The sequence below is a fragment of the Phymastichus coffea genome, unplaced genomic scaffold (genome assembly GCF_024137745.1).
Source record: "Phymastichus coffea isolate CEN01 unplaced genomic scaffold, Cenicafe_Pcof_1.1 PCOF00001, whole genome shotgun sequence".
In the NCBI taxonomy this organism is placed as follows: Eukaryota; Metazoa; Arthropoda; class Insecta; order Hymenoptera; family Eulophidae; genus Phymastichus; species Phymastichus coffea.
Genome location: NW_026706812.1, coordinates 15642019 through 15663940, shown reverse-complemented (window position 1 = coordinate 15663940; position 21922 = coordinate 15642019). Strand labels below are relative to the sequence as shown.

At 38.7% G+C, this 21922-nt stretch overlaps 2 protein-coding genes across 12 annotated transcripts in view; one reads left to right on the top strand and one right to left on the bottom strand.

Moving 5' to 3' along the window:
- Positions 1–7385, top strand: part of LOC131675491 (trehalase) — a 52314-nt gene extending 44929 nt beyond the window's left edge. For 3 of the 10 annotated variants that reach the window (XM_058954521.1, XM_058954512.1, XM_058954518.1), the window contains exon 5: positions 3235–7371. In XM_058954521.1, the coding sequence (XP_058810504.1) occupies positions 3235–3397 (163 nt within the window). In that variant the 3' untranslated portion in view covers positions 3398–7371. The other 7 variants (XM_058954532.1, XM_058954537.1, XM_058954500.1 and 4 more) reach the window with 5 other exon arrangements.
- Positions 7386–7616: 231 nt separating this feature from the next.
- LOC131675482 (leucine-rich repeats and immunoglobulin-like domains protein 3) lies at positions 7617–20736 on the bottom strand. Of its 2 annotated transcripts, none has more exons than XM_058954483.1 (14): positions 19903–20736; positions 17596–17667; positions 17390–17533; positions 14693–14827; positions 14480–14620; positions 14125–14412; positions 13918–14061; positions 13595–13836; positions 13357–13509; positions 12972–13289; positions 12590–12871; positions 12231–12506; positions 11866–12159; positions 7617–11738 (listed from the first exon to the last, which is right to left on the bottom strand). In XM_058954483.1, exons 1-14 carry the CDS (start codon positions 20130–20132, stop codon positions 11533–11535), a joined length of 2925 nt encoding a protein of 974 aa, XP_058810466.1. In that variant the 5' UTR covers positions 20133–20736; the 3' UTR covers positions 7617–11532. The 2 variants fall into 2 exon arrangements, with proteins under 2 accessions (XP_058810466.1, XP_058810468.1); XM_058954485.1 differs by having other exon boundaries at positions 11632–11760.
- Between the last annotated feature and the right edge of the window lie 1186 nt (positions 20737–21922).

Sequence of the window (21922 nt, the reverse complement as noted above, 5' to 3'; positions counted from 1 at the left end):
CCGCCGCCGCCGCCGCCGCCGCCGCCCCATCGTCCACTCACCACTTTCTGCCTTCTTTTTCAGGTTCTGCGGCCTGCTACGTCCACGGCCTGCTGCTCGGCGCTCCGCTGCTTTCGAGCGTTTTCGACGCGTCCGCGCCGACCGAGCCGTTACTTAACCTCGAGCCAACGAAGCATCGCGGCCCGATGCAGTCTACCGCGATACTTACGTTCTTGGAGGAACCGACGCCACCTTCCTAGCGGTGCTGTCGTGATCGCCCCCCCCCCTCTCCACCCCACCCTCGCCTGCCCCATCGATCTGACCTTCGGCTCCTCTTGACACCTTAGATCGTGACGACGTATAATTACGGACTTACGCGACGAACAAACGTACAGTTTGCGACGAATACCCAGCTAAGGCAGCCCCATCGATATTTAGAGCTGGCTAAATTGGAGGTAAACAATTAAAAAGCCAACCTTACTGCTCAGCTCGTTATCAGCGTCTTGCGAGGAACAATTGCGCATAGTCCTTTAATAATTGTCAGTGCTGCAAATATCGATGGGAAGGCCTTAAGTGTACTGTTATCTAGTCAGACACGCAAACAGTGCGCGTCGCTATTAACTCCTTTGTCCTTTTTCTGTTTCTGTTATTTTATTTTATCATTGCTTTAAACCAATAATAGTGCGTCTTCTTGTCATAAATTCACGTACTCGCAAGTGTGCACAGCTATGAAAGTGCAATAATGAATGTTAGGAACCGAGACGAAATCTTGCCCCATATTCGTTGGTTCAACTGCGTTACTCTCCTTAGACAAGTTCTAGTGTCCTGGTCTTTAATGTTTAGCAACTGTTGAATTCTTGATTATTTTATGTGTTATTATAACTGTTTTTATTACAGGCGTAATATAGTCTATAACGTTACTAGCTGTAGCGAGTTGGATAAGAGAAAGCTCCGAATTTGGAAACTGTAATAGAATTGATGTAGTTGAGAAGACCAAACGAGGTTAGAATGCGCGCTGTTGTTAAATACACTGTGATATTAAGGGAAAACCCGCATATCTTGAATGATCGTGACATCAGTTTTGACAACGTATTTTTTAACGTTGAAATGTCGAACGTATATTGTGCATATTTATACTGAATGAATTAACAATATTATTTAGAACTATGTTTATCGCGAGATATCGCTGAAAAGATGTTAAAATCACTAATGAAATAATATTTATTAGCTTTACTGCAATGAGTCACTGCAATGATCACATGAACAGGCGGTCCTAGCTTACTTGTGATTTTTACTATAAAACAAGTTTCCCTAATCTTTTTACGATATTTAGATGAAATATATTTATTGAATAAAAAAAGAGATCCTTTAGAATTGACGTTGATACTAGTAGAACTTAATTATTTATTTCAATTTTTATTCATACATTCGCTAAAATCTTTTGTTCGTCAACAAAGTTGTCTCAGATCAATAATTAGATTAAGTATGTCTGATCCTAGACTTTATTCGAGTCCAGTTTGATGTAGATCACGGTATCACAATATTAAATATGACTATCAGAATGAAATGTTATCCCAATTGATAAAATGTCTTAATAATAATGTATATATTTTTAGTCTTAAAAGTTTTATGCAGTAACTTGATCGCATTATACTTGATCGAGTAAATGCATGATGACCAACGTACTTTCTCATTCAATCTCTTTTAATAATTTATGTTCCGGAGTATATGCAAGACTCTTATCCGTTGTTTATTGTAAGTTTCTGAAAATTTGCGATTAAATTAACAAAAAAAAGCAAATGAGACATTGAGAGAGAGAGAGAGAGAGAGAGAGAGAATGTGAGTGACAGAAAAAGAGAGAGAGAGAGAAACGATAACCGAGGTGTAGCAGCAATAATATCCGTTCTCTCGGAACGGCAACGATTGCCTTTGTTCAATGCATTCTACCGAAGTAATTAACGTTACAATTAAAATGAGCGTACCAATAATTCAGATTGTCCTTCTCTGGCTCTGTTGAACTTTTGGAACTTTTCCGCGATTAGTTATACTCATTAAAATGATCAAATCTTCAATCCCCACATATGGCAAACAATTCGATTAATAAAGTAACATTCCTCAAAGTCCATGCCCCTACCTACTTTTCCATTTTTAACTGCTTGCTCAGATATAGCCACGTGATGTTTAATGCTTTAACAAACGACTCCACTCGCATATATGTTTCAATATAACGAACGTGCATGTGCATGAAAAAGATGTTCTGGGCAGAACAAATAATTCTAACATTCTGACGGAATTGATGTGTATCCTTGGTAACACAATTTACGTTTGCATAACATAAATGTTATCGATGGATCGTGGAACGCCTATCTCAATATAATCTAGCATTCTTTTGTCTCCAGTAAGTGATTTTTTTTTCTGCATTACCTCTTTCCAGATCCCGCCTACTCGTAATGTTGGAATAACCGTTGAGAATAAATACGTAAATACACGAATAACTGACACTATTCACGGTTAATCTATAAAGTAATGTCGAACATTCGGGTGATTTGCTTCTAGATCAAAGACTCGGTAGATTGAAAAAGAGTCCGAATAAAAAAGAACGATACGGAACGGAAAAGAGCAGAGCGGGCGTAGAGATAAGTACGTAACGATTTGCGATGAGCACGCGCGATAAGGTGGTAGCGTGAGAATGCGGCGTAGTATTTGCAAGGTCGCAGGCAATGAGACGGCTGCAGTTGATCCAACGACGTTACACCTGCGGCAACTCAGCGCTCTGACCATACCAACGATGGACGCAGGTATGAATGTCCAATTGGCATTGCGATCCGAGCCCCTCTTCTCGTCGTATCAGCCAACCGACAAGCCAAGAAGGGAAGGCGCGCTGTGTAGCTAGCAGATACATCCGGCCCGGCGACTCGTCCGTCGAAGCAGACTGCTTTCAAGGATCCGCACGGCGCGCAACGAGGCGCTCATCTCGATCCCGCCGGCTACCCCCCTCCCTCCCCCTCCCCCTTCGCTCCAACGACTTCTCGGGCGCGACTATCCGGGTCGAATTCGAGCGCCTTGAAGCATGCTTTCGCGATTCGCTTGCGTTGTAAAAACCGATTAAACCGCACCGCCGCGAATAGGAACGACAGATCGCGCAATGGCTCGTGCAGTGGCCATGAGTCGCGTCGAAAATGCTCGAAACGGGTGGGGGAATAGGGCTAGGCTGTCGAGCGGAACGATTAACCTGACGTTTTGTCGTGATTACAGCTTTATGGTGTACAAACGGAGGAACTACTATGGGGTAGCAGGCACGTCGATACCGAGCAGAATAGGCGACGGCGGCCAGCGCAAGCAGGCTCACCTGCAGCCGCAGCACCATCACTCGCGCAACTACGCCTACACCGAGCTCAAGAACATCAGCGACGAGTGAGCTGCCACGAGGTGCCAGACCAGCCGAGGCGGCCGTGCTGCAACGTGCCTTGCCCGCTCTCTACTCAGCAGTTGGAGAGAGCCAGCTCGAGATAAGACCGGCGATGAACGGCGCTCGACTAATTGCGAGGAAGGTGCCTGATTTCGGCGCGCACTTCTCGCGCGATCCGCTCCATTGCCGGTCGCGCACTGTTAGCGAACTCTCAAGAAGCCTTTGCGCAATCGGACCTGCTTGACGAACAGATCGGCGCTGACTAGCCGATTGTCCAAGCAGCGCCACATCGAATAGCTCGGGTACTGTTCGGATTTACACTGTAGTTGTAAGCGATGAATGTGCAGCCGATCGCCCAATAGTCGGCTCTTTCGCTGTGATGTCTTAGCACGCACGCGTGCATCTGCCTGTAAGCTCAATTTCATAAATTACACGTGCCATTGCGAGCGCTTCGGCGAAGCGAATCGACTAAAGATACGAGCCCGATGTTTGTTTAACGGGCAAGTACGTGCGCGGCTGTGCTCTTTAGATTTGCTCGAGATGTGCGTTGCACTTCGAGGTCACTGGCCTTGCAACTAGTTTAGGGCCGATCGAACAAGGTTTTTAGGTTCTCGATCAAAGAATTCATTCGTTTTTACTTATCTGTATGTGCTCACTCGCTTGACCAATCAAAGTGACGCAATTTTCGTAGAACGCGATAAATTAAGAACTACACTGACTGACGACAAAGCCGTGCATCCGATTTATATAGTTAGCCCGACCCAATTCGCTATTCAATCTAAACCTCATGGAAATCCTCACTCACGCTCCTTTTTATTGTATAAATTTAGCACTACGTGCCAATTATTATATGTACATCATAGATACATATGTTAATAGTTGATAATCCGATAACAGTACACAATTGATTATCTTTTCCCTAATAGTTATGCCAATCAAATTGACTTTGTGGTCGGCTCAGTGCAAATTTTTATGCAAATTACATGTTATTCGACATTTGCCTAGCTTCCCTCGAAAGTACAAAATGCGCACGATTGTTGTACATGAAATTCGCCGTTAAACGTTTAGGACAACTGCGTAGCGAAGCTCCATTCATTCATTCATTGTAGAGTTGATCAAATCAACAAAGTTATCATCCAAATGTATGAAAGTCTTTTTAAAGTAATTAATTAATCGTTGATTGAGTAGAGACGCGACATTTCTAGCAATTTCAACTTACTCATCCTTGTTCATCGGCTTGTTTGTTAATCGTTTATTAGTTTCTGTTTGCTCCGAATTTCTATTATTTTCAGAAGTTGTTGTTTGTTTTATTTTTTGTTGAGAGATAGTGCTGACGAGGTAGCGTATCTTGCTAGCTAAGATCATTGAATGTTGCACTGTAAATACTATCGTAAACTAGATTATCGGATGGATGCGCCGGGGTATCAAAATTGCATTTTGACTTGCAGCGACTGACAAAGTGGCTGACTGAGGGAATGCGTAGAAAGGAATACCGTTATTGTACATAGACAGCAAGTCGTTATATAATTTTATCCAACTTACTCTGCGATTCAACGTAATTTAACTGTCTCTCGACAATTTCGGTGCACTTATAGGTGTTATTTATTTGTTTATTTCTTTTTCATTTGGCAAGGCTATAAATTAGGTTCTGCCCAGACGTTGGCTACTTTATGAATTTTACGTCAATGGAGCTGTGTAGCTCAAGGCTGATCCATACTCATTGTTTTGTGGCTCCACGTCTGTGAATGGTATAAAACCTTGTACAAAGTCAGTAATGATAACGTTTCAATGTCATGCTCATCTATCACTCGACGCCGATGACCTTCTCATATTATTACTTTTATTATCTCGTTTAGTGATGAAAAGTTACATGAATTCCTTCCTATAGACGTTACTGCGCTTTCTTTTCATCATCGATCTTATCATTAATATCATTCACATAATTATCACTACTATTATTATTATTATTACAATTGTTATTATTATTATTACTATTACTATTACTATTATTATTATTATTATTATTATTATTACTATAGTCATTTATTGATAATGATAAAATCTCCCGTTGAAGCGCATGAAGCAGAGGCATCGTCTAGTTAGATTGATTGAGCATGTTTAGCAATTTTGTTTAACATAATTGTACATACTATGAAAGTTTGATGACAAACGTGAATTGAGTGGCGAATATTTTGTATTATTAATTATTAAAATAACGGTTACTACCCTATGAGTGGACAACTTGAGTTAGATATAATACCTCAGCGATTTTATGTGCTGAGAAATGGGTTTTTCTTTATTGTCGCTTTTTAATTAAATAAAAATGAACTTTAATTGAAATTGACAAGAATATCATTCTATGTATTTTTGTATTAAATCTCAGTGTGACTATTTATTTCCGCATAAAGTTATTATAAAAATAGTTATTATATATTTTTATAACTAAAACACTTGCTAAGGCTTTTCACTAATATACATAGTTTGTTAGAAATATAGACACAAAGTTCCATCAATAGATATTCCCTACGTATCCGATATAAGAATGCTGGTTAATCTTCTTCAGAACATATTTATTATTTTACCAATAATAATGATTTCTAACTATTGTAATTGTTTGATTTTTTTTCAATTCAAATGAAATAAAAGTTGGAAATCACGTAAGTAGTTTTTAAATTAATTATTTAAATAGCCACACAGAACAGCCAAGATTCTTTTGCAATTATAGTTATTGGTATTGTAATAAAATTAATGATTGGTATCGTTTTTCAGTGTACAAATAACGCGCACAAACCCTCAACATTTTTTATGCAATTCCTCCGTAACTTTACATACAATGGGACAAAGTTTATAATACGTATTTTGCTGCTCATCATATGCTATTTCTCTTGCCCCACCATGTTCGCATTTCTATAAATTTCTAATTTTTATACTTCAGCTGGAAACCAACTCGCAGATCTTTGCATTGGCTCATTAATAAGGTGCTTCCTAGTATTTTCGAATCTTATATTCAAATATACACTCAGATCTGTTTTTCGAGTTTATCTAAGCAGTAATGAAAGTAATAAATAAGAATAATTTAGAAAAAACATATTGAAGCAGCTCTGTTTCCGTACCTGCTCGAAACCGCGAGTCACGAATATTTTTAATGTAAAATGCAGTTAAGTTGCAAGTATTCTTTTAACAATAATTCTTTTAATGGTTTTGAGTTTGGTGTAGACAGTATTTCTAGCACATGTATTATAAAGGGTTTGGAAGGAGTTATTTGACAATTTTTTTTGCAAATTATTGCACGTTTCTTTTTACGATATCGCCCTCAAGATGAACTTTTCATATTTATCATAAGGTAATTTATTTTATTATGAAACGGAACTTTTCATATTTATCTCATTAAATATTATCCTGATATACTCTAAAAATAACACTGTAGCTTATATTACATTAAATTTGCTTCATTAAATTAAAAATCATTATAAGGTAACATTTTAAGAACGGTACCATTCGGAAATCTATAACTCGATTTCCAACTGAAGTATAAAAATTAAAAATTTACACAATTGTGGCTGCGTGTACATGGGGAGTAAGGGAGGACAGCGTAAACAAAGTCACATTAGTATAGTTAGAATATCATTTACCAGATCCAGTTTGACAATTTTAGAGATTGCAAGGGAAACGAAAGGGAAAGTTAAACAGTTTAAAATCTAAAATCTCTTATTACAATGAAACGAAGCGCGCTTCCTGCAATATTGTGATATTTGGAAAATAAGTAGTTTAGCAACTGCTTATAAGAGATTGTATTAACTGGCAGTAGAACAAATGTTACTAATCACAAAAGTAACATATTGAGTAAATTTTATTTTCGTATCTTATTATTGGTTTCTTTTTTAGTTAAAGTTAAAGTTATTTGCGTGCGATATAATTCTAATGTATCAGACTTGCGTGCATCAATGATGCGGTCATAATGAATTTCATTAATCTGTTTAAAATACGTGTCATATATTAATTTTAATACACATATATTGTATTCATGTCTTCAATTTTTGTTTAATAAATATTTCTTTTAAATCATCAATATCAATTCTAATACACGACTATAACAGTTATAAACAACATGAGATTATGAGATAACAAATTTATTGAACTAATTGCAAAAAAGAGTATTCAATATAATTTAGAACTATCGGAGTAGCTACTAGCAAAAGGTAAGATTTATAATAAAGAATCATATGGTAGTTTATTAAGTTTGTATTTGTACACAATATGTATCATACGTTACATAACAAGATAAAATACTGGATCAAATAGATGTTAAAGTCTGTTAAGACCAGAATGCAAACTCGACCAAGTTCAATCATTATATGACAAGTATACATCCCAATCGCCATATCTTGTACTTTTTGCACTCACAAGTTTCAATATCACTATACTTCCAATATTAACAACTAACATACAAACATCAACCGAAAATACAAGTACAATACCGAGTGCATTTGTCGATCGACTTCGGTTTTTATTTACTATACGTTATTAAAAAAGTTGTAACATAGTAACATAAATCTATAAAAAAATGTATTCAATTATATTTCAAAAAAGCTCATTGCGCTGGCTCAAGTCAGTTGTGCTCATTTTTATTTTACAATCATTTATTAAACATATTTGACGCATATTGTTTTTTAATTTAATTAAGCAGATTTAACCCAAATAAAGAACTATTTTGCAATAGATACTGTTGAAATTGAATTTTTATGAAAATACACGTTAAAAATTAGTTGTAATAAACACGTATATCCCTATATTTTTTAGATATAATTTTTCATACATAGAGTATAGAATATAAATTTATCTTAAATTTTAACTCTATTAATAAGGCATATCATATCTTTTATCATAAGGCGTATTGTCAAGCGTGGCACTTTGAGAAAGATTACAATATTGGCAAATATTTTTACCTTATGTAAACCAACAATGATTCTTTCAAAATTTTTTTACGGTTTTTCTTACCATGAAAATGGATAGCTGCATCATGCATCACGATTATATCATGGCTGTGATAAATAATAGAAAAGACGAGATAAATTTACAGTAAGATGACATATAAAAAAATCTATGGTCATGTTATAAGTTTATTATTGTGCCGTTTTACGGAAAAATAAACATATCTGGGCTTTAACTGAGAGTGATAAAATTGGTTTAGTACAAGAGGTAGTCCCAAAAAAAAAGACGTCAAAACAGTATGACCTAAAAAGTTAATTAATCCGTCGATTAACGTATACATTGTTAAAAGAAATTTTTGGTTTAAAAGTTGGGGCGTTTGAAAATGGCGGCCTGTGAAAAATGATTATACTTTGTATTGCATTAATATGCAACTCATATTTTCCGTTTTTTGTCGTAATTTACTGCTTAGATTATAACTACAGAAGATTAAACATTGGTTGTAATTTTTCACGGGTCAAAGATGGGAGAACCCAACCCGAATTTGGCACAAGTAACAAAAACGTTAAAGCATAATGCATTTGTTTTGTATTGAAAGTCTACTTTGTAATTAAGTGATGATTTTTTTCATTAGCAGAAATTTTTCATGAGTCAAACGTGTCGGCAGAGTGGAAGAACCTTTTCATGCGACGGGCAAACGTCAAAGAAATTGAATGGTTTACGGATATGTATTTTATACATAGTAATATATCATAACATGGGCCAAATATATTTAAAAGCATCAAGTAAGGTCGTGCCGCAATGCGAAAGACACGCTTTATAAAAAAAGAAAAGAAAAGATATTGTGAAACAATGCATTTTGCAATTTCGTTTTTTAAGTTTTATGTGTTACAAGTTTGAGCTTTTTACAATGGCAGAATTAATTCTCTAGGTCCCATCGACAAATATTGATAATGATGCTCCTATAATTCATTAATACTCAAGTCGAATCTAGGCCACATATGTATATGCCATTTATTTCATAAATAAAAAAAATAGTGTCCTTGTTTTTTTTCTTTTCCCATTGCCAATTGTTTATAGAAAATTATTTGAGCAATTTACCAGAAATTTTAGAATTTTGAAAAACTAATCGCAGTAATGGATTCAAAGGAAAAAATACAGAAAGAGAGCTTATTTGAAATTTTTCTTATTTTTTTATCAGACGCCCTTTTGTTCGTAAAATCGTTACATATAATCAAGTTTTATTAGTTTAGCGATTAGTGTTTCAAAATTCGAAAATTTCTAGTGATTTATTTAAATAAATTTTTATAAACCATTTTATAAACAATTGGATGCAATGGATGGAATGATTATGTTGGGGTCATCTGACCTAGATTCGGCTTGTGTAATAATGGATTGTGGGCAACTTTTCATCGATATTTATGTCGATTGATCTATACCATTTATTCTGTCATAGAAAAAATTTTAATCTTATAACATGTAAACTCCAAAAAATATACCGTAAAATATTTTACATTCGGTACGTTTTTTTTTTTTTCATAAGGCGCATTCATCTACAATAGAATACATATTCGTTGACAACAGAAAACATTCTTATGGTGTTTTTCAATCTCATAAAAAGATCATGTTTTTCCCTCTTTATCAACGTTCGAGAAATATCTACCAATAAAAAAATCACTCAACAACAATGTACATTATTTTGACGTTTTATTATATGTGCAAAATTTATGTTTTCCCTGTCTGATTGCCACGATTCACCCTAAAATTTTTGCTAATATTTGACCACCCTTATTTATAGTCTAAGTAATAAATTACGACAAGAGACTGGAAGTATGACTTGTACATTAATTCAGTACAAAAAATAATCATGTTTGATTGGCGGCTATTTGTAATGTCCTCAATTATTTTGGTAACGATTTAGTTTTGCAATGTACATACATTAATTCATGGATTGATTAACTTTTCATCATATAGTTTTGACGTCAATTTTTCGGAGCCAGCTCTTGGACTATTATCAAGTGATTTATACCTTTCAACAGATAAATTTCTTATTATCAATTTTATTACATCACAGCCGATTCATCATGTAAATTATGCTTAATACTCAGATTTGAGCTTGAGAACATATAACCAACGATTTCAATATTGAATTCATAATCGATTTAAAGCTAAAGTATATTTTGTCATTATTGTTTTTACACAGGTGATATTAACAATTTAAATGAACCATGATAGGACTAATAATAAAATATTACAGTAATTTTTCGTAAAGAACGCAAATAAAACTTGAAAAGAAGTCAAAAACGGATTTTCTCGATGCCTAATAGTACGATATAAATTCATTAACTATCCATGGTCAATATTATGTTTTCGCTTTATTATGCGTTAAACAATAAAAGCGTAGTACCGTGATAAGAGTACGAGATTAAGAACGCAGCTTAAATTATTATTTTTAAAATGCGAATGATCTAGAAATAGTGCTAAATCAAACGTATAAATTAATGTTTAATTAATTTAATATAAAATTAACCACTTTTTTGGTTTTCTTGAAAACTATAATCAATCATCTGAATATACAAACTTCAATACAGCTAAAATAAATAATCTATCACAAAAAGTTGATCTAATATATAAAAGGTTGAGAACACATGGCGCACTGTGTTACCTGAGTGTACATGTAGATTGTTTGCCTAGTGTTTGTACTTTGGCACCAGTGTGTGTATCTGTGTAGTTTGATCCATCGTAACAAACACCCACCGGGAAAGTGTGGACGCAAGCTAAGCGTCAAATCTATGGCAATAAATCAGTTGTATAACTTGATTCAATTATTTACAAAACAGTCACGATTGAGCGGTAAAGTTTAGAACTTCATAATAATGATGACACATTTTCACTTTCGATTTTCATTCGGAGCTACTCACTACGAGTTTTGGCAAACTTGCACAGTAATATAGTTCTTAGGAGCATCGAAGTTTAAATGATATACTTTTACGCATATGAATTCGGAAATGCTCCAAATAAAGAAAGGCTTGGATAGAGCTAAGTCAATATTTTTCAAAGTACGTAGTGATTGTTATAATGCTTACGCTTAAACCATAAAAGGCTTGTTAAGCCAGAATTATACTATGAACAATGCAAAGAATTGACCAATACCCTAGGAACAGAATATGCCGTTTCTAAGAAGAAAATTGGCATACTGTGTGATAATAGGTGGCTCAAGCTTGGTGAGCGTTTGCGATCGAAGAAGTATCCGGGCCCTTGTCCATATCTCTGGCGCGTGGCGCTGTTTCGGTCATTTCGTACTCGTGGTGTAGCTCATCGCAGCGGTGTCGCTCGTGATTGGTATAATGAAGTAGAGGCTCCACGGCCTCTATATTGGCTGCATCTTCTCCGCTGGTCGCGGAACACTTGACGATTTGTCCTAGCGAGAAGCTAGACTTTAACTAATGCAATTCAGAAAAGAAGCGCGGGACAGATGAGTAAGAGGACACATGAGTAAGGGCGACAGGCGGGTAGAACGATGACTGCCAAGCGATGTTTCGGCTTACCTGGGAGGCAAAACTGAAGTTGGTCATTGCTGGGATTCGTGCTATCACCGGTGCCGCTGTCCTTGCTGTGTTGCGAGCTTGTGTCCAGGTAGAGGTGCGTTTCCATCTCGTGCTCGGCAGGTGCGTTGGGGAGAACGGTGTTCGGCTGCCTGTTGCCAGTTTGAGCAGCATTCAAGCGTCTGCGAGTCTGGTAGATAATGACCACCCAGACGATTGAAGTGCCAACGGCACAGCAAACCACCGTGATGATTATCAGGCCTAGCATGTCATCTTCGTTGACCATCGGGCTAGGAGCTGAAACATGGCCGCAGAGTGAGAATTGCGCTCATGGCGAGAAATCCAGAACGCTTTGTCGAATAAGTTACCAGCTTTGATGTTGAGAAAAGAAGCGCCCATAACGGTGCCGAGGGAGTTGCTCATCTCGCACTCATAACTGCCAGCATCGGCAGCTTCGGTGTTGACGATTATCAGTAGCTGATTCTCAGCAGTCAAGAAATGGCGCTCAGTCGCCTGCAGAGGATTGCCGTTCTTGCGCCAAGACAGCTGCGGTCGCGGCGAACCGCTGGCCATGCACTCCATCACTATTGATCCACCAACAATAACTTCTTTGTTCTCCATCGGCTTTACGAACGAAGGCGTCTCTGCAACGATCATCAGTAGTTGGTTGCTCGTATTCGTCGGTTTGAATCTTGCCGCCGGACCAACCGTGCTGGTAAATACGTACCCAGTATAGTAAGCGTAGCATTGGCAACGATAATGCCAGCGAGATTCTGAGCAGTGCAAGAGTAGACGCCGCTGTCGGCAGTCTTAACGTCGACGATGAAGAGGACGTCATCGGTGGGCATCTTGTGCATGCGCCTCTCACGTGCTGCCGGAAAGTCGTTGCCGCCGTCTTTCTGCCAGGCTATCTGTGGCGTAGGAATTCCCTCGGCCGAGCATTCGAGACTTGCCGTGCTACCGGCCGTCACGCGAATGTCGTGTGGCCTTTTTGAAAATGATGGGTACACTAGGCAACAAAAGACGTATATAAATGATCGTCGATCGATTGGGACTGACGGCAGTGCACATGATTGGCGTTTCATGCAGGCCTGGCCACAAGTACTCACCTAGCACACTTATTTTGACTTTGGCCGAGTAGCTGGTGCCGTAGTTATTAGTAACTATGCACTGATATCTCCCCGCGTGGGTGTTGCTCACGTTATTCAGGCGGAGTTCTGATGAGGCGACGGTCAAGCCGTCGAGCAGCGACGGCTCCTCGTCGCTGTAGAGCGTTCTGTCTCTGATCTCTAAGTTATCGTGCTTCCAGGTAAAGTGAAAGGGTGCATCGGCCGTGATAGCGGCCTTGCACTTAAGCGTCACGTTGTCGCCCTTGATGCTCAGCTGACTCGCCGGCTCTTCGATGATCCTTGGCTTCGGAGATTCATCTGGAAATCCATGCTTGGTTCATGACGGCGCACGGAGCGTCATTGATATGTAAATAAAAAGAGCTACCATTATCGCATGTGAAATTGGCATGATGAAGCTGAGTCAACGACTTGCCGTGCAACCACTGCGGATAACCACAGCGCACTCTAGTCTCACTTAATTGGTGTGTGCGCAGCCAAACGCTCAGCCATTGCAGGCCGCAGTCACAGAAAAGCGTACCTGTGGATGAAATACAAGACAAACGATGAGATGAGCAACCGGTAGCTTCGACAATGGAGCTTTTTCCGACAATCGGCTAACTCACTGGTATTCATCTTAAGAGTGGTGAGACTGGATGCCATGGGGGAAAAGGCGTTCTCCTGGATGCTGGTAATGTTGTTGCCAGTGAGATCAAGCTCGGTAACCTGCATGAGGCCGTTGAAAGCATTCTTGTGGATGGACTTGATTTGATTGTGCGCGATTCCCAGCTTGAGCAACTGACTCAGCGAGACGAATATGCCGAAGGCATCCTCGACTATGTAGGATATCTTGTTGGAGTTGAGCTCTCTGAAAGGAAAGTAGATAAGATCGGCGATTAGAAGGGGGAGGTAAGGCGAAATGAAGCGAAGGCCACGAATGCCGACTCACAACACTTGGAGGCTGGACAGATCCTTGAAGGCACCTTCGGCAATGTAGACGATGCCGTTGTGCTCGAGATTGAGCTTGCGTAGTTTGCGCAGCGAGGTAAAGAAGATTCGGTCGATGCGGCTGAGCTCGTTGTACGAGAGGTCTCTGTATATAGCGATATGTGTAAGTTGGGGTTTAATAGAGGAAGGGAGAAAAAGAGAGACTCACAGGTCGGCGAGCTCTTTGCAGGTCTCCCAGGCGAGGGGCTCGATGAGGCTGATACGGTTATGCGACAGGCCGAAGCTGCGCAGTTGTTCGAGACCGAAGAGCGCGCCCTTGGGCACGGTGCGCAATGCGTTGAAGTCCAGCTGCAGCTCACTTAAACTGCTCAGCGGCCAAAACGCCCCGTCATTTAAAACCGAAATATTGTTGCGCTTAAGTCGCAGCTTGCGCAGACTCGTCAACTCCTTGAATGTCAGCGCATCGATCTGGTGTAATTCGTTCTGGTTCACTTCACTACAACAACCACGTCAATTTAATATTAGCTCATCTCTCATCTCTAACCAGCCAGCATTATACTCACAGTATGCGCAGCTTGTCCAGCTTCTTTAGATAGTCCTTCAGCACGCTCAGTCGGTTCTTGTTCAGTCGTAGCTCCAGCAGTGAGGGCAGCTTCTCGAAGCTGCTGCTCTCGATTAGGCTTATTTGATTCGAATTCAAGTTCCTGCAGTGAGCGAAATCATGCATTATTTTCGTTTTGATGGCATTTATGACAATACCGATACTATTGACTTACAAATTCTTCAGTTTAGCCGCGTTCAGCGTCGCGTTGCGCACACTGTTGATCTTGTTGCCGCTCAAATCCAAAGACTGCAGTTCCGGGTAAGCAGCCAAGGCGTCCTTGTTGATTTCGCTTATCGCATTGTGAGCACTAAAATCATTGTTATTACCATTAAGGAATTCAACGAGGTCTGATCGATCAGCTAAGCTCGTTCACCGATGGCATAATCAACCAAATACTAATTGCCAACGTGTGCGCTGATTAGCGAAAACTTGTGGCAACGATATTTCTCTATAGTACATTACCTACCTAATACGGTGAAGCAGACTCTTACCTCATGTAGGAAAAAGCACATGAGACGAAAATTTCTTTCGCCGTATTCTAACCACTAAATTGCACCATTGGGGCTTATTTCCAGCTTTCATGCGGAAAAAAATCGACCAAAACTGATACGAAAAGGATTTTTGACGAAACTTGTTATAGGCATTCGCCTGTAGCTCGTGCTGTAAACTTTTCGTTTCCCTAAAAAAGTTTTTTCGCACTCATTCGGAAATGAACTATTCCGAACATGCTGGGCACGGTATTTTTCAAAACAACGTGTGAAAAGCTTGAAGATTCGTAAAACGTGTAATCCAATCATTCTAGAATATGTGGCATATTCTAGATTATGACGATCAGTTTATCAAGGGGAGATTTCGGATTTTCTTGAAACTTGTTCTAAATGTTGCTTATATGATAGTTTACTTCAATATGGATTATTAGATCATTATAATAATTATATCAAAAGTTATAAACAATTAAAAATTTTTGACAAAAAATTTTCAGAAATTTATATCTCCGTAATCATTTAAGTTATCGAAACGAATTTTTTTTTTAAATTACGCGTAAAAGAGTGTATTTTGAAGATATTAAGCGAACAATACTTTAATATCTATTTTTCCAAAAGTTATAAATATTTTTTTTAAACAATTGGCCATATCTCAAAAAGTGTTATTTTTATTTCAAAAATTATTTTATTGAATTCTTTGACCTTTTTTCTTTAAGAATACGTTTTAAAATTCACCGGGCGATCATTAGATACGACACAGTGAGGAATAATAGTGGACGCTCACTGTGTCGCATCTAATGATCGCTCGGTGAATTTTTTATTGCTAATTGAAGTCCGTTTGTTTGAATTCTGTAAGTATACCTCACCATATTTAAATTGTATTTAACAACTAAACAATTTCTCTTTTTTGCCATTATCTCGGTCAAGAATTAGGAAAAATATCTAAAAATAACTCAAATTATAGATATTTCGATTCTACATAAACTACAATCATTTTTTTACGTGATCATGACAGGAGAGATACACCGTCATGTACACTGTACATGTAGCTTGTAAACAAATAAATTGTAAGAAAGAGTCCACACTAAATTTGTATTAAACTATTTCAACGATATACAGAAAAAATAAGTAAGAAGCAAATTGTTAACGAACTGTAAAAAATAATGTTACTTTAATTTTTTTTAATTTCGCAAACATGAAAACATATTGTTATTAAAAAGAATTTTTATTTAAACAAATATTAATCCTAATGGAAAAGTTATTCAGGAATCTAATGCCGATGACCTCATCTCGATACGATAATTAGAAAAAAGTTATTTATCAAATAACTAAAAAAGGTGACGCGTTCCGACAATAAATTATTAATAATATAAGGCTGATTCTCTAATAGACCGGAAAAACGTACGGAACAAATTGCTGCAAACTTAAGAATTCAAAATAAATCAACTTTGGAATTTCTTGCAACATAATCTCAAAAGTTGTAACGAAATTTCCCAAACTTACAAACGTTTTTTTATAATATTATAATTAATCTGAGCAATATTATTGTAGTAACTATTGGCTAATAATTTGAATATTTTTTACACTTTTATGAATATATACTAATTGCATTTAAGTTTGCCTAATTATTTTGAGACTATGTTAACCATTTATTATTTCAAGTTGGCAGTAACAAAAAACCCACTAGAAATTACTTGACACGTACGATTTTCGTGTCTATTGGAAAATCAGCTTAATATTTCCAACATATTCGTAAACCAAAACTATTTTTGCCATTATCTACATGGTATTCCGTGGCCAAAGAAACAAAATTTACGCTGTTCGTGCAAAATATAGATAAACTTTTTTGTACGAGAATAATTGGATTAGAGCGGAAGTCGTGTTTTCCGCGAGACGTGTTGAAATAGTATATATGGATACTGGGTTTCGCCTCGGCTTTTTCGGCGAAACGAAAAGTATACGACACGAACCAAAGGCGAGTGCTGTGACGAGTTTCGTCAAAAGGCTTTTTTGCATCAGTTAAGGACAGTATTTTTCCGCATGAGAGTCGGAAACAAGCGCCGAAGATTTCGGTAATTTTGGTAAGTGATAAAGAACCGAATGATAGACAAAAGCGAGCTTTCACTGGAACTCTGCTATTTCATTAAATGAAAGCGGAAGCGTTTAAAACATGAAGTGGCAAAGGAGCAATTGCGTGCAAAATACGAGGAGCTCCGCAGGAAGTTTGTAGGTTTGCCTTTGGCTGATTTGATCGAGCGAATGACGATTAGGGAGAAGTGGCAGGCAGACAGAGGCATAAGTTGAAAACGAGCCAAGGAAGGGGCGAGGAAGGGTGAGCCGGGGAACGTCGCCGAAATAGCATCGGAATGGCGTAGAGTACTAACAGAGAGAGATGCGTCAAGTGGAAGAGCCGCTGGAGCCGAGGAATCCGCGTCAACCGATTCTTATTGGCTTTCAGACGTTTGAGCTGTGCCTCGTCCGACAAGCTCAGCGTGAAGTTGTCGCCCAGCACGTTCGAGTTGACGTCCCTGCGGATGCACATTGTTAGCATTGGAATTCGATCAAGAAGCAAGCGGCAGAAGTGACTTACAGCTCTTGCAGCTTGGGCAGGCTCTCGAGCGCGTCGAACTGCAGATTGGCAAAGTTGTTGCCCTTCAGGATTCTGAAACAGAGCGGATCCGCTGATTAGTAGAGGAGCGAGGCTCGAGAGCGAGGATGCTCCGCCTGGCGAGGCATAGTAGCGTCGCGCAGCGGATGAGTCAGCCCCCGTCCTCGGTACTGCTGCTGCTTTATCGATCGAGTGGAGGCTCGACCGGCTGACTCACCATCTACCCAAACACTACCAGCTCGAAATTCAATCGAACTGTGACATCATCACCCCACTTGCCGGGCTGCACGGCGCTTAAGTGTCGGGCCGGCTTTTGCAAGATGTTTGCCTGAAGCGTGTGCGCGCGAGACGGGGCCGCGACCCGCGTAATCCGAAGGACCAGGCGACGACGGCCCACGATCTTCGCCTGTGAAGCGACGCGACAACGCGGAATCGGCGCCCGAGTCCTCGAGACTCGCGCTGGCCCTCGCCGTTCGCGCGAGCCGGGCAGCGAGCCTCGACGTAAATCCAAGATTAGTAGTGGGCCAGTGGCGGTTACAGCGCGAGGCAACGACAAAAGACTCCGGGACCGCGCGCGCTCCGGCCTTCTCTCGCGGACCCCTGTCCCCATCCCCCTCGCGTGGCTCTCGCACGCAGCGAGATCTTTCTCACCTCGCCTCTCCTCTCCTTCCGTCTCCCTTTCTTCCCGCTCGGTCCTGTTCGGCTCGCTCGCAGCGGCCCGCCTCTCAGGCTGCCTCTTTCAGAGCTACTCGCACGCACATTCACCGAAACTTTTTCAAACGCTTCCCTTTATTCTTCAGCCTCATTGTTCCCACGTCTTGGTCTTTCATGCAGCACGCCTCTCGATGCTGTCGATTCGGCTGGCATTCATGCGCATTTGCGGCGCTCGCGCTTCCTGCTATTTTTCACAACAGTTCGCCTGACACAGCCGCCGAGAGCAGGATCAAGCGAGCGTGTCGAGACAAATAAGGCGACCAAGGAGAATGAGCTTTGTCCCATTTGTTCGCGCGAGCTCGAAGCGTCAGAAACGCCGAGTTCATCACGATTCGATTCTCGCTTCCGACTCTGCTGCTGATCAGGCTCGAAACGCTAGCAGCGCGCGCGGCATAGCGGTTGCGTTCGGAGCCTGGCCCACCCATGATCGCGCAACGTTCGCAGCTCAAACAGGTTCGCCGCGCTCGCGCCGCCGGTCACAAAGGAGCGATATTTTTCGCGCCCTCTCTCCTCCTCCTCCACCGCCTCAGGATCGAATGTACAAGATGAGAGAGCGATTGCACCGTGGGCTTTTTTTCAATTACCGCTGCTCTTGTTCGTCGTTCGAGCTGCCCACTGTACCCCCTCTCACCTTTAAACACCATGACCGATTATAGCACCTCTCTGATCTAACATCGGCCTCTTCTTCCACATTCCCGCTAAAAACCCGATCAGTCTTATTCCTTCCAATTTTTACTTCGCAAAATCACCTGTTTTATTTTCATTTTTGTAAATTTAATTACTCTTTTGCGTCCCTTCAAGTTTCATTCACTGCCTTTCTACTAACTTTTCTTTATTCAATTTTGATTTTTTTTTGTTCACAATACATCTGAGCCTTTTAACAATCACACACTCTTCTATTCTAATTATAGACTTTATTTTACTTTCCAATACACCTGCAGGAGATCTATTTTCATGAAACTTTCACAAAATATTCTTGCTAATGAATAAACAAACACTTGTCATTCAGTTTTATCACATAAACTATCAGTAGTAAAATCAGATCAAATCGATTCCTTTAAAAAAATATTTGCTGAACGCAATCGAACTTTTCAAAATTTATTTTTAAATAAAATTTCATTAAATATTAAGCCAATGTACTAATAATAAAACATTTACTGGTTTTATTTACCAATTTTGAAATAGCATAACGTTTAAGGAACTCAATCTTTTTTAATAATTTATTTAAATGGTTGGATTAAAATGATCATAGATTACTTCTTTGAGTCTTTTTAAGATTAAAGAAAAACTTGATTTTACCATGTATAAAGACCCCAAATTAGACAGACATCGATTGATATCTCCTTCATTTCTTTTTCCCTTGCAGCTCATGTTAATATACTTCATATCAACAATCAAAAATAAAAGATAATTATATACCATCTTTGCTATACAGCTTATAAAGTTTACCAAATTAATAATTATCAATACCTCATATTAATATACAAAAATAAGTTAGTTCCTAGTCAATTATTTGACAAATATTAGAAATAATGGTCGATAAAAAGACCATAAAAAGTAGATTTGACAACTTACAAATTTTCAGTCCATGGAGGCAAGCCATTAGGTGCTCCAACCAGCTGTAAGTCCTTACAGATGACTGCATTACCCAAGCAGGAACACTCAACAGGGCATTGATTTTCCGAGGTGCTGGCTACGGCGAACAGTGCCATGCAGAATATTCTCAAGCTGTAGCCCACTAGGCACATGCTTGTTGCATTATACCACTGCTTCATTTTCACTTTGCATAGACTCTTATTTAGCATAAAGCTACATTGTGAAAAAGCTGATTTGCCAGTAAGGCAGAGCTAAATCTGCACTCCATTGTTTGGCACACAACACAGATGAGAAGTTTGAAATAACTAGTACTGCTTCAGAGTAGTGATCACAATTGCAGTTGGTTTGAAAATAAGGCTAATTTATTGAAAGTACTTATACTTTTAATGAGGCAACAAGGCAAAGACCTAAGAAAGGCTTTCATGAAAACAAACTCCTACTCGACTTACGCAGCACCATGTCGACGTCTATACATCTATTATTGGCGGAAATTTTTGCTCTTTCCTATTAAACTCGCGAGTTGCGGTCGCACATTTTTATAGATTCACCAATACGTGAAAACAACGAATTATATTTGTACATGCACTTTTTAAAGGCACTGACAATAAACAACTGTCGAGGACGCGCGTTGCTTATTTGAGGTTAGATCCAACATTCACAAGTACAACCTGGCACATCTATAGATACTGATATATGTATAATGGGCAGTAGTAGTGCACAATCACCCACAACCCGATCCTGAGTCTCGCAGGCTGACTGAAAGACGTAAGAGTCGAACGAAGCAAAGGCACAGGCGACTCGAGCTGCTGCTGATGGCCGCTCCGCCCTCGTGCGCTCTTGACTAACATGTTTTTTTCTCTCTCTACCTAACATCGGTTTATCCCACGCGCCGTGTCTCGTTACGATAGCATCTCGACAGAACCTCAGTCAGGCAGTTACATTGAAGTTTGTGCTTTCGCATTCATTCAATAAATTATAATGAACTAGGCGAAGACAGAACTCACTTAATTTCAATGTTTTATTTTTTGTTATTGATATATTAAAATTTTTTCTATGCGACTATTGCGATATTTTGGGATTAGGAACTAATTGAACTACTCAAGGCACTATTATTTTTTAATTTTAATTTTAAATTCACACTATAATTGCTTAATAAGAATTAAAGACTGAAAGAAGTTAAATAATGAAGTTAGATAAGCACGTTTTGAGATGACGTTTAGTTATTTAACATGTAATAGCAAAATTAAGGAGGCCGTTTGATTTTAAATAATGAAAATCACAAGTTTTTTTTATTACTGTGGTGTGAAGAACATTCTATGAAAATTATTATCATAAAAATTTTTTTATCACAAAGTAATCCGTTATAATAATGTGAAATAAATATGTACTCAAATACAAATAAGTAGGTAGATTTATTTAAGGGGGCTCCAGCGCGGAAAGTTAATATATCAGTAATAGTGATTTCGATAGATTAAATTGCGCTGAATACAATGATATACTCATTTACCCCGCTAACCGTGGAAAATTTTGAGATATTTCATTTTAAAATTTATACGTTTAACGTGTTCTCGTATGGAACACACCGCGGAAAAGATTTAAAATTGATTCGTTATTAACCTTAAATGAGTAGTTATAAAATAGAAAAGTAATATTCTTATAGATTAAGACTTCAGCTTTCATATGGTATGTTTAAAAGTATAGGTAACCGTGGAAAACATCAAAATATTTGTGAAAATTATTCAAAAAGTTTATTAGACCCTCGGATATCCGGCGATTGAATGACAGCCATATTTGTTTTGTTGTTAAAGAAAGTCGCGCGAGTTTAAATTATACGAAATGTGTTACAAATTCGCAATTAAAAGTTTTCATGATTTGCGGCTGAATATTTCGGTAATTTCAAATTTAATAAATAACACAGCTTGTGACTGCGCGATACGTAATTAGGTTACGTTAGATATAAATAAACATTTCGTATTACCCATATGCAGTATCAATAAAA

Coding starts and splice junctions, on each gene's coding strand:
- LOC131675482 (XM_058954483.1), bottom strand. CDS start 20,132: ATGCTAAATAAGAGTCTATGCAAAGTGAAAATGAAGCAGTGGTATAAT. Junction 17,534..17,595: donor CTGCCCAAGCTGCAAGAGCT/GTAAGTCACTTC, acceptor GTGCATCCGCAG/GGACGTCAACTCGAACGTGC. Junction 13,290..13,356: donor CAATTTCACATGCGATAATG/GTAGCTCTTTTT, acceptor ATGGATTTCCAG/ATGAATCTCCGAAGCCAAGG.